The sequence below is a fragment of the Peromyscus eremicus genome, chromosome 9 (genome assembly GCF_949786415.1).
Source record: "Peromyscus eremicus chromosome 9, PerEre_H2_v1, whole genome shotgun sequence".
NCBI classification, from domain to species: domain Eukaryota; kingdom Metazoa; phylum Chordata; class Mammalia; order Rodentia; family Cricetidae; genus Peromyscus; species Peromyscus eremicus.
The window spans coordinates 67,011,847-67,023,724 of NC_081425.1; the positions used below are offsets into that span (position 1 = coordinate 67,011,847).

Here is an 11,878-nt window from a genome sequence, read left to right on the forward strand (position 1 = left end):
TTAGGTCCAGCCTCTGACCACCGCCCAGTTTCTAAGCCACTTCCAGAATTTTAGCTCTGAGGCTTCTGAGAGTCAGCTACTACCCTCGAGCCTGTAATTTTTGAAAATTAAAAAAATAAAGAGCCTCCCAATTTGTTAGTCAATGCCAAGTGGTCAGCCCTGAAATCATATGCGTACAAGTAACATGATATGGACTGGACAGGTTGTATTTATATATTTGTGTGTGTGTGTGTGTGTGTGTGTGTGTGTGTGTGTGTGTGTGACCATGAGAGGGAAAGGGAAACAATGAGAGAGAGCAGGGAGAAAACAGGGTAAAGGGAAGGGAAAGGCTAAAGGAAAGAAAGGGAGGAGAAAGGATGTGTTTTAATTTTTAAAAATTTAAATTAAAAAAACGAGAATTTTCTAGGAATCATAGAGTAAGACACTGCCAGATAATTCCCCAGAAGACAACCATTAAATAAAGAAATGTGATGAACAACAACAATCTGAAGCTACCAAATAAATGAGAATCCCAGCGATGGAAGAGGCAGAGAAGAGACTCCCCAAATTCTGTCTCTATCGCCCCAAACTCTGAATGTACAGACCAGACTCAGTGAAACTCAGCTAAAGAAAAACAATGTGGCTTGAGACCAGGCTCCAAAACATCGGAAAATACGGGGGTGGGGGTGGAGATGATGCTTCGTGATGTTGGTCCAGACGAGGATTTTTCTGGATAAGATCATAAGAACATGTGGGGAGCCAGACCTCCCCAAGACTTTCTCAGAGGCCCTGATGAAGGGACAAACTTCAGTCCGGTGTCCTTGTCCAGGAACAGACTTGGTAGGGTCTGCCTAGGGCTGGAGCCAGTCCCTCATAGGAGTCAAGTTTGCAGTTTCTGGGGACCCGACTCTTTCCCCGGAGTTGTGGCTATCAGACCTTAGGCAGCTGTCCAAGTACCCACGCTCTCTTTACCAACATTGTCTGACTTAGCTCTCTGCTGACTCCGCCCTTTAACCCCTGCAAATCCTATGGACCATGCTGCGCTTCCTAATGAACTTGCTTGGCATAAATCATCTGCTTATACGAGACCTCCTGGTCCAGCTACAGCTTTGTCCTTATTTCTCATCCCCAGTCCTCCACTCAACACCTCACCAGCCAGGACCCTTAATCCTGCAAATTCGGGTCAAATGCATAGATCACAAAAGTGAGGAGAAATAAATGAGATTAAAGGAAACAGAAAAAAACAGCAAAGGAAACAATGAAAAGAGCAACAAGACAATCGACCAGAAGAGGGGAAGGTATTTAACATCCACAGAGTGGCAGTGGATGTCACATTGCCTGGTGACATCATGGCCATCTTAGTATGTATAGGTGTACTCTGTATGTCCCCACAATAGCAAAGTCACATGAGAACACGTTCCTTACAGTGTGTCCTTGTCCTCAAGTGACACATGACTACACTTGAAAACTATGCTTCTGACAAGGAGTTAAAATCCAGAAAACAAAAATGGAAACACTTTTCGGAAAAATAAACAATCTTATTTAAGCAGCTGGGTGGTGGTGGCTCAGGCCTTTAATCCCAGCAGTCAAGAGGCAGAGGCAGGCGGATCTCTGTGAGTTCGAGGCCAGCCTGGTCTACAGAGTGAGTTCTAGGACAGCCGGAGCTACACAGAAAACCTGTCTTGAAAAACCAAAACCACTTGCCTTGGAGGAGGTGGGAATGGGGGTAGGTTGGGGAGGGAAGGCTGGGGGCAGGAGGAGGGAGGAGAGGAGGATCTGTGGTTGGTATGTAAAATGAATAGAAAATTTCTTAATAATAATTTTTAAAAAAGACTCCTTCAAAAAAAGAAAAAGGAAAACCAAAAGCAAACAAGCCAACAAAAAAAGAGTGGGCCAAAGCACGCACAGACCCGAGCCCGATGAGATAGGTCCCAGCACCGAGAGGGGACGTGGACTCGGGCTCCCGTCCCTCCTACCTCCAACTGACGGCCATTTGCAAAGGAAAGTTACTTTTCTCCCAATGGTGTGCCACGGGGTAGACGAACCACATCTAAGGGAGCCCAACGCCCAGTGGTAGATGGCCAGCACAACACAAACAAAGTTGATGGTATTTTCATAGATTTTTTTGTCTCAGATTGCTTTATTTGGGCATTTTTTTTTTAAATCTTACTGGTCTTTTGCTTGTATATTATAGTTAACAATTTTGTAGTAGTAGTAGTAGTAGTGTGTGTGTGTGTATGTGTGTGCTTCTTGTGTTTTGTTTTTGTTTTTCTGGTTTATTTTTCTTATCTGTCTGTTTTCTAAAGAGAAAGAGGAAGAAGGCCTGAGTCGGAAGTGTGTGAAGGTAGGAGGATGTAGGGAATGAAGGAGAGGAAACCGTGATCAGAATACATTATATGAAAAAAAATTATTTTTTTTCTTTTTTTATTATTAAGAAATTTCCTATTCATTTTACACACCAACCACAGATTCCCCTCTCCTCCCTCCTCCCACCCCCCAGCCTTCCCCCTACCCCACCCCCCCCATTCCCACCTCCTCCAAGGCAAGGTCTCCCATGGGGAGTCAGCAGAACCTGATACATTCAGTTGAGGCAGGTCCAAGCCCCTCCACCTACACCAAGGCTGTGTAAGGTGTCCCACCATAGGCACTGGGCTCCAAAAAGCCGGCTCATGTACCAGGGATGGGTCCCAGTCCCACTGCCTGGGGGCCCCCTAAACAGTTCAAGCTACACAACTGTCTCACCTATCCAGAGGGCCTAGTCTAGTACCATGGGGGCTCCTCAGGTATTGGTCCACAGTTCATGCATTTATTTTCAATAAAAATATTACACTAAAATTTTAAAAAAGAATGGGCCAAATAAACCTTCATAGCCATTTCTCAAGCTATATTACTAGTCACTGGGAAAATACAAATCCAAACCCTGACGCACTGCCATCTCACTCTGGTTAGGATGGCTAGATCAAAACACAAAGGTAAGTGCTGACAAGGATGTGGGGGAAATGTTATTGGTGGGGTTTACTGAAGTATAGCCATTCTGGAGAACTGTGTGTAGTTCTCAAAGAATAAAACAGGAGTACTTACCACATCATCCAGGAATTCCACTATTGAGTATATAGCCAAAGAAAATAAAATCAGTACATTAAAGGACTGTTTGTACCTCCAAGCTTATTTCAGAACTACTCAGAAGAGCTAAGCTATGTGAATCAACCTGTGTCCATTAATGGGTGAATGGATAAAGAATACCACACACACTATATAGCTATGAACTATGAATTCCTGTCATACGCAACATTGTGAATGGAGCTAGAGGACATTTTATATTGGCTGAAATAAACCAGACATAAGAAGAGTAATACTATACAATTCACTCTGTGTATAATCTGAAATACTCCACCTCATGAAATCAGCAAGTAAAATAATGGTTGCCAGGGGCCAGAAAAGTTGGGGAGTGGGAAATGGAATTGTTTTGCCTGTGAGTATGAAGTTGGAGTTAGAGAGAAAGAATAAAATCTGTTACTGTTTTACTAGAGAGTAACAACAGCCAGTAAAGCTATATTGTGTGTTTCAAAATAGCTTGAAGGAAGGATTTGGGATGTTTCACCACAAAGAAATGATAAAATGTTTGAGGCGATGGATATCAATCATTTGGTGTTCTGTAACCATTTCTTCCCAACTGAAACACTTCCTGCTGGAAAGAGAAGGGAAGTTCATACAACTTACATGACTCAGGAAACTCAAAAATTACAAGTTTCACAAGGCCTCTCCCTGAAGCTATCTAGGCGGTAACGGTTGCTGAGGAGAGGAGACTGGGCAGCCTGCAAGGTGGGCAAGGAGTTACAGGGATGCATCTATGGACAGTCATCACCCATGCTGGGGTGAGCTCCAGTGATGCACCTGCCTCTGAGTCACCCGGGCTCCTGTAAGGAAGCTCGGGAAACTGCTAGACTTGCATGGAATCACATCGTCAGCCTGAAACTGGTGCCGCATCTAGAGGGAATGGACGTTTGTTCCCATCTCCCCTGGAAGAGTCACACAGTGCCTTGATTTGATCAATATACGGTGTAAACATGTAAAAAGAAAATCTCAAGATGATTTTTAAAGCCTTTACAAATGAGCAGCCAATGTTTAGTTAGTACCCAACAAGGTAAAGAGCCATTACCACACCTAGGCCAGAAGTCACAGGTAAGAAGCTATGGAGGGTGTCACCTGACCGAAGTTCCCTTTGGTAGACAGAAGAACCCAGACACAGCAGGCAGACAAGAAGGGAGCCTGGGAAATACATTCTCTGACCTCATCATCTTGACTTCCAATCTGCCTCCAACTGACCAAACTCACCTGTAAGCCAGAGGTCAAAGGTCTTGAAGTATCCCTACAGACCGTCCCAAGGCACAGAGTCCAACACCAAGGAAAGGGTAGTTCTGGAAGAGCAGATGGGAAGGCTCTAGCCTGATTTCCGTCTTCACAGAAAAGGAACGAAAGGAGAGATGGAGGGATTTAAAAAAAAAAAAAACTGTTAGGGATGAGGGCCAGTGGTAAGAAAAGGCAATAACCCAAGGAGGGTGCTTCTGGCTCCAGAGGGCTGTGTGTATCACTATACAAACAGGAGCATGTCCAGGAGGATCCAAACAAATTTATTCCAAATGAAAACTTTAAACACCGGCCTTCCTTCACCATTTTTAAGTAGGTGTTCCCTGTACGACCTGGACCCCAAGCACATGCTAAGGCTCTTCATCTACTGTTCCCCAGCAAGCCCTCTGCTTTCCCGAGGACCTCCAGCCAGTCTCTAAGCCACGCTCTTTTCACAGTCTAGGGGAGAAGCCAGCTACTGTGATGTTCTCCCCGGTGATGTAGCTGGCATCTGAGGAGCAGAGGAAAGACACAATCCCGGCACAGTCTTCTGGCTCCCCTAACCTGCAGGAAAGAGGAGATGAGGTCACAGAAACGCTGAGCTCTGATCCGGGCTTCCGCAGTCCGGGAGGGGCACCTAGCATTCGCCAGTCTCCGTGGGAGGTGATGCTGTTGGACTTATACCCACCCTCCTGCCTCCAACCCAGGACTCCAGAAAGCAGATGAAGCCAGGAGTCGGGGGTGGGGGTTCATCTTGAAATATAATTTTCCCTAAAACGAAGCCCAGAACACCAAATCCCCCAAGCCCTACCTACCGCTGCAGTCCGTAGATTTTATTCAACTCAGGCCACATGTTCGGCAATGTTTTCTCCTAGGGAGAGATTTCAGAGTCAGCGTTAGGCAGAGGACTGGCGATACGATGGGATGAGGATAGCATCATGGCTGACCCACACCTCTGTGGGAGGATGAAATGAACACTAGTGTGCTTGAAGAAGACAGAGACCCTCATTCTTCTGCGGAAAAGTAAGGGGCTGCTGCCCAAAGCCTGACCCGGGAAGGGGGCTCTCGCTGCATGTCCAGGCTCTGTGGGCCTCCATTCAGATGGAAGATGGAAAAGGGACCAGAAGGCGCATGGAGAGAGAAAGACGTAGGTGGTGGGGACTGGAAGGCGTTTGTCGTTCTCACCCCCAGGCCAAAGTCAGTCTTGATAACTCCAGGCACTATGCAGTTCACTCTGATGCCTCTCGGAGCCAGCTCCACAGCCAGAGACTTGCAGAGGCCCAGCAGAGCCGTCTTGCTGGTGTTGTAGGCGCCCAGTTTCTGAGATGCAGAGAAGGGGACCGCGAATCAGTGCGGCAGGAAGGGATCCTTACTGGAACAAATGTCACTTCCGGGCTGCAGACTACGAAGCTGTGCCTGACTGTAGCCTGAACACAGACCCTCCCCTTGCGCCTCACCACCCCACAGCAGTTTTCCAGGGGTCAGGGCCTGGTCTATGTCACCAAGTTGCTATCAGGTATACCCAAGCTTGATGCAGGGAATGCTGGCTGCGCTGTTCGTTTGAAGTCAGCCAGGAAACTGGAATTAGGAGATACAGGGTCTTATCCGGGCAGATATACAAACTAACATCACTTACAGGCGAATGGCAGATTTTTGCCCATTGAGGGCAAAATGAGATAATAATACCTGATCTCAAGCATTCATGGTGTATTCATATTCATGGTGTATTCTATTTATCTAGGATCAACAGTCAGCTCTCCCACATCCCTCTGCAAGGCCTCACAAGAAATCAAGGCAGCTTGCCCTCACCCACTTTACCAGAGGGTGCCATACTCACCGGCACTGGGACATAAGCCACTGCAGAGGATACCAGAACAACAGAGCCTCCCCTTGAGGAGAAAGGGATATGGAGTGAGATTAGAGATTCATTCAATTGGAAGAGGCAGGAAACTGTTTTCACGCTCAGAGAAGAGCTCAGAGTTGACGGTGAAAGTGTTAGGCAACGATCTAGAACTCTGAGAAACGAGGCATCTGAAGTAGTGAACCTTAAAGTCACCACCACTCAGTAAATGCAGTCATCATGGCAGCCCTTAAACAGGGTCCCCAAACTGAGGCAGCACACCCAGAGGACATAACTCAAGCGATGTCCATATGTTGTAGGGACCTCTGTGGTGTAATAGATCACTAGGGAGTCCCAGGCTGGATCACCCCTGGGTAGCCACAGGATACACAGAAGGACCAGGCTATGTAGCAGGTCAGAGGTCAGCCCATGGTGCCTGTGACCAGGAGAGAAACAGGTGACATGGCCTACTAAGGAGGCCAAGAGTGAGGGAGTGAGAGATGGGAACCCCAGATTGCTTCACTCTGGACCCTTCATCACCGCAGCAGTCACAAAAAGCAAGGTCCCTATATTCTGAGATGAAAGACATAAGGGCCAGTGAAAGGTCCTTTGAGGATCTGGAAAGCAAGCCTTGTTCTCACCCCAGGAAATGATTCTCTATCAAAACGTCACATCCTTGGGGAAAACATCAGGTCTAGAAACAAAACTTGTCCTGAAAGACATACCTGTCATACACACATACACACACACACACACACACACACACACACACACACACACACCTACATATATCTTCAAATTCCTGGGCCTCTACCCAAGTGTTTCCTGTGGGTAAAAATCAATGCATATGGCCCTCACCCCCCCCCATGCACTCACCCCCTCTTCTCCATGTGGGGCAGCAACTGGCTTAGCAACAGAGCTGGAGACTTCACATTTACATCCAGGATCTGAAATCCCAAATAATACAAAGTTTGGACTGGGAGACAGACACTGTTGTCTGGGGTCCAGAACAGAAGCAAAGCTCCATGAGTATGGTGGGTAGCTGAGACACTGAGTCCTTTTACTATGAGTGAGGGTGTCTTAGTTAGGGTTTTGTTGCTCTGATGAAACACCATGACCAAAAAGCAAGTTGGGAGGAAAAGGTTTATTTGGCTTACACTTCATATTACTGTTCATCACTGAAGGAAGTCAGGACAGGAACTCAAACAGGGCAGGAACCTAGAAGCAGGAGCTGATGCAGAGACCATGGAGGGGTGTCGCTTACTGGCTTGCTCCCCATGACTTGCTCATCTTGCTTCCTTATAGAACCCAGGACCACCAGCCCAGGGATGGCACCACCCGCAATGGGCTGGGCCCTCCCCCATCCATAACTAATTAAGAAAATGCCTCACAGCTGGATCTTATGGAGGCATTTCCTCAACTGAGGCTCCTTTCCCTCTGCTGACTGTGGTTTGTGTGTCAAGCGGACATAAGAGCAGCCAGCACAGAGGGTCAGAGTTTGTCGGAGGGCATGCATGCTTCTGAGGCCCCTGAGTTCCCCAGGCCTCAGAGAATTACCGTACTCAGCTCCCATACAAACTCCACTTCAGCCTTCCAAAGGCTGGGGAAGTATGGGGAAGGAAAGGAGAGGAATTTGGTCATTAGTGACTGACTGAAAGGGGAGCATGGGCGAGAGAAAAGGAGTGTGTGCTCAGCACCTAGTCTACCTCCGGAAGTGTTTGGAACCGGGATGGTGTTGTTCGTGGTGTATTTACTGTTTTGGATACTATTTTGGTTGGGTTAGGTTGAGTTAAGCTTTTATGCAGTGTTTGGGAGTCAAACCTGTGCCATCTTTAAAAAGAAAAGAAAAGAAAGAGCTGGAGAAGTCTGGATGTGGTTGAAGGGTGAGGTGGAGGAACTGGAAGGTGGATCAAGGAGGCCATGGAACATAAGAACCACAGAGGACAAGGTGGGGCAGAGTCTACTGAGAGAAAATGGCAGGGTGGCCGAGGGAAGAAGACCCACGAGAAGGGAATGGTGCACTCAGATCACAGGCCAATTCCCTGCCCCCGGGAACAGGCGGGGGTTCACACCTGACTAGTCGTGGGTGAGCTTGTCAGAATAACAGGGATGGGGTCTGCCGAGGCAGTAGGAGCTCCCTGAGTGCCCAGTGGCTTCCAGTTGAGACAGCAGAACTGGGGAAGAGACCTATCTATCAGCTATGCCTGTGGCTCCTTGGGACAGCCAGGCTGAAGGGTTCACAGAGGTGCCAGTGATTCTAGGTTGTGACAGTTTCATAAACCTGAGCCTGAGGGTTTCTGCCATGACCAGACCCAGACATCTTTTTCTGGCATCTCAGGACTTAGTAGCAGGGATCAGCATGAGGAGAATCAACACAGGAGCTACAAGAGTCTGGTAGAGGCTGGGCATGGCCAGCACCTGTTGAACTTAATTATGGAAAGCCTGACTCAGGTAAGCCCCGCGTCCGTCCATCAAAGCCAGTGTTGATGCAGCTCTATGGGAACTCAGGCGTGGTACATGCACACGCATTCATGCGATCATGAGTACATATAGACATTGTGTAGGAAGGCACTCTCCTCACCTTGTCCCAGATCTGTTCACTGGCTCCCAGGGTGCTTCCTACCAAAGGATTGACTCCTGCCACACACACCAGGAAGTCAACACCCCCAGAGTGTTCCAGGGCCTGCAGAGGAGATGGCAGGGCATGCAGGTGAAGAACAGAGGAAAGAGCGACAATGGCCAAAGAAACCCACTGTTCTGTTTTGAATCTGACATGTCCCCCACAGGTTCATGTTTTAATGTTTGTTTCCCAGCTACTGCACTGTGTGGGGGAGGCTATGGACCTTTAGGAGGCAGAGCCGAGCTGGCAGGAGGTCACTGAGGGCAGTCCTTTGAAAGTTACACCTGGCCCACAGTACCTGCCACACCTTCTGCTTCTCCATCTACTGAGATGGGAACAGACTTGACCACATACTTCCACACCCATGCCTTCTCCGGCATGATGGATGGAAACCACAGACCAAGATAAACCTTTAGCTAAGTTGTCTCTGTCAGATAGTGTGACCACAGAAACTTAAAGCAGTGACTGACTGGCCATCCTGGAGCTGTGCCAGGCCAGAGCCGGATCCTGACAGAGACTGAATGAAATGGTGTTTCTTCCCTGCTTGGATGCATCTAGTTTCTGCCATGTAAGACTTCTGGTTGGTCCCTGGATCCCACCTTCAGACCTTTGCTCCTAGGGGTCCTGCTTTCAGCTCTTCAGTTTCCAGTTGATTCCTTCTCTGCTCTCTGCTCTTGCCTGGAAGGATTCTCCTTTGTCTACTACGACACCTGTCCATTCCATGTTCCTTCAGATCCCACCTCACAACTCACTTCTTCTGGGGTGGTCACAACAGGAGCTGACCCTAAAGCTCCTGTTTCAGAGGCTAGTCTAATGGACAATCCATACAGTACGTGTTGGGCCAGGGCTACACAGCTCAGACTTTATTGTGGAGATAGTTTATAACTCTGACCTCTGTGAGGTTCTAGGCAAGCTCCTTGGTCATGCCAAACCACTGGCCATCTCTTTGATTAGTATGAACAGCACAGCTGTTCCTTCCTGTCAGGAAATCTTTTAGTCACATCTGACTATCCTGAGAATGTGAGATTAGCCTCATTTACAGACCTGGAGACCTCAGCCCCCTCATGCCAGGGTTAGATCAGTGTCTTTCCATCTGTCCCAGCCTATGGCTCCTTACTGTGGTCACAAGGTGCTGGCGGTCCTCAGCCTTCCCCACATGGCACACAGTGCCTGTCACACTCAGCCCCTCCTCCTTCAATATGGCCACAGCTTGGTCCACATTATGTTGCTTCCGGCTGCTGATGACTACATGCGCCCCATCCTGGGCCAGACGCCGGGCGACGGCAAAGCCAATCCTGTGGGCAGAAAAGGAGATGCCGATGATGGTTTCAGCTCTCTCTGTCTTGTTCCCAGGCAGACCCTGATGACCATGTCGGTTGTTTCCCTGAGGTTGCCCAAGAGTGGCTTCAGAGTCTCCCGTAGCAGTCAAGAGCAATCACTGAGTACCTACCACATTCCAGTCCTTCACGGTCTGCTCATTCATTCCCACAGCTTCATGCATGATAATTACACTATATAGATGAATATATTTCCATAATTTTATTAAAAGGAGCTTTGAAAAGGCTGCAACATCAGAAGAGTTTTGGCCTGGTTGGGTATCGAGCCTAAATTGTAGAGACTTCTTAACTAGTCAATGTTGTTGCCTTTTCCCAGCCTCAGGGGTCTGGCATGGATTATACTCTTTCTAAAGCTAATGCCTTCCCTCTAGACTGCAATTGTGAAACTTTCTGCAGGAGGACATGCTATCCTCTAGATCTCCCAACCCCGAGGGGGTCTGAAGACTTGATTGGTACTGGTCAAGCAGCTGCAATCAAGGAAGAGAAAGAGGCATGTGCCCGGTGTCTTGTCGAAACTATCTGGCAGCTGAGAATTTTTAATGTATTTTATTCGTTATGAATATTGAGAACTGGGAGCACACAAAAAGATTTAAGACATCACTGGGATCTGGAAAATCTAATTCGTTTTTCCCGGTGATTCTAAACAGTTCTAAATATATTGGTGATGTTAAGACCATAAAAGAATAAGAGGATGAAGGTCTCCCCTCCTTCTGATGATTTAAGGACTCATTATAAATGCATATCATTATGGGAGCCAGAGGACATCTGGAACCGGGGGGATCTGGGAAGCCATGTGAGGGCACCTAGACCACTCTGAGCTAGTGGTGAGACATTGCCCTGCACATTCCTGGTGCTGTATGCAGTATGCAGTCAATGAGACCCCCTGAGTCTACGGCATACTAGATGTCAGACTGCTTTCTGTTAGCAGAGGACTCAAAATACAGTGGCCATGTGGGTATGAAAGATAAGGAAGCAGAGATGCTGTTCTGGTGGTAAAATGTTAATCAGGGATTGTCCCACAAACATGATAAGAGACTACCTTCAGACTCTGCTCTGGTTGTCTAAGAGTAGCTGGTTTTATAACTACAAATCTTCATGGAGCTCAGAAACCAGATATTTTAGGGAGAAATGTTGAGATACAGAGTTAAACAACAGAGCTGTGTGATGGGTGGGGGGAAAGGCAAGGATATGTGAGATGTGTGTATCCGCAGGGCCATGGCAACATCTCCCAGTAATGAGCCTTCCAGGGACTTCCATTCACTCACCCTTTTGTAGAGCCAGTGACCACAGCCACTTTATCAGTCAGGTTAAGTTTCTCATCTGCTTTTTTGTTGAACATTCTTGCTGAGAGAAGGACTGATGCACATTGATGGCCCCTAAAGACCTGTGGGATAGACCTGAACATGGCAGCCATTGGAGAGAGACCTGTGAAGACAATCATAATTATGGAACACATTAGAACTTGCGGTCTCCTGGGTCCTCCATGAAGTCTCTGACAGATGTTCCACTGTCCTCCAAACTTTCCAGAAAATACAGAACCCTTTTGTGGGATAATCTTTTTGTACACTGTGAAGATCTATCTCTGCCTAAGGAACCTTCTGATTGGTTTAATAAAGAGCTGAATGACCAATAGCTAGGCAGGAAAGAATAGGCAGGACTTTCAGGGAGAAAGAGGAACTCAAGAAGAATCTGAGGTGCATGGGATTAAGCCAGTGAGCACAGAGGGAGTTAGACATACAGTATGGAGGAGAGGTA

The 11,878-nt window shown here is 47.5% G+C and overlaps 1 protein-coding gene across 1 annotated transcript; it reads right to left on the reverse strand.

Moving 5' to 3' along the window:
- Positions 1-4,647: 4,647 nt before the first annotated feature.
- Positions 4,648-11,537, reverse strand: LOC131920000 (dehydrogenase/reductase SDR family member 2, mitochondrial-like). The gene is made up of 8 exons (XM_059274423.1): positions 11,389-11,537; positions 9,904-10,081; positions 8,748-8,849; positions 7,043-7,113; positions 6,164-6,215; positions 5,512-5,646; positions 5,142-5,197; positions 4,648-4,890 (listed from the first exon to the last, which is right to left on the reverse strand). The coding sequence occupies exons 1-8, from the start codon at positions 11,535-11,537 to the stop codon at positions 4,779-4,781; spliced, it is 855 nt and encodes a 284-aa protein (XP_059130406.1). The 3' UTR covers positions 4,648-4,778.
- Between the last annotated feature and the right edge of the window lie 341 nt (positions 11,538-11,878).

What these genes read in the sequence shown, in the direction of transcription:
- LOC131920000 (XM_059274423.1), bottom strand. Translation starts at nt 11,537, where the DNA reads ATGGCTGCCATGTTCAGGTCTATCCCACAGGTCTTTAGGGGCCATCAA. An exon ending in TGGCTTATGTCCCAGTGCCG is followed by an intron (nt 5,647 to 6,163) that starts GTGAGTATGGCA and finishes TCTGCATCTCAG; the next exon opens with AAACTGGGCGCCTACAACAC. An exon ending in AGACTGACTTTGGCCTGGGG is followed by an intron (nt 5,198 to 5,511) that starts GTGAGAACGACA and finishes ATCTCTCCCTAG; the next exon opens with GAGAAAACATTGCCGAACAT.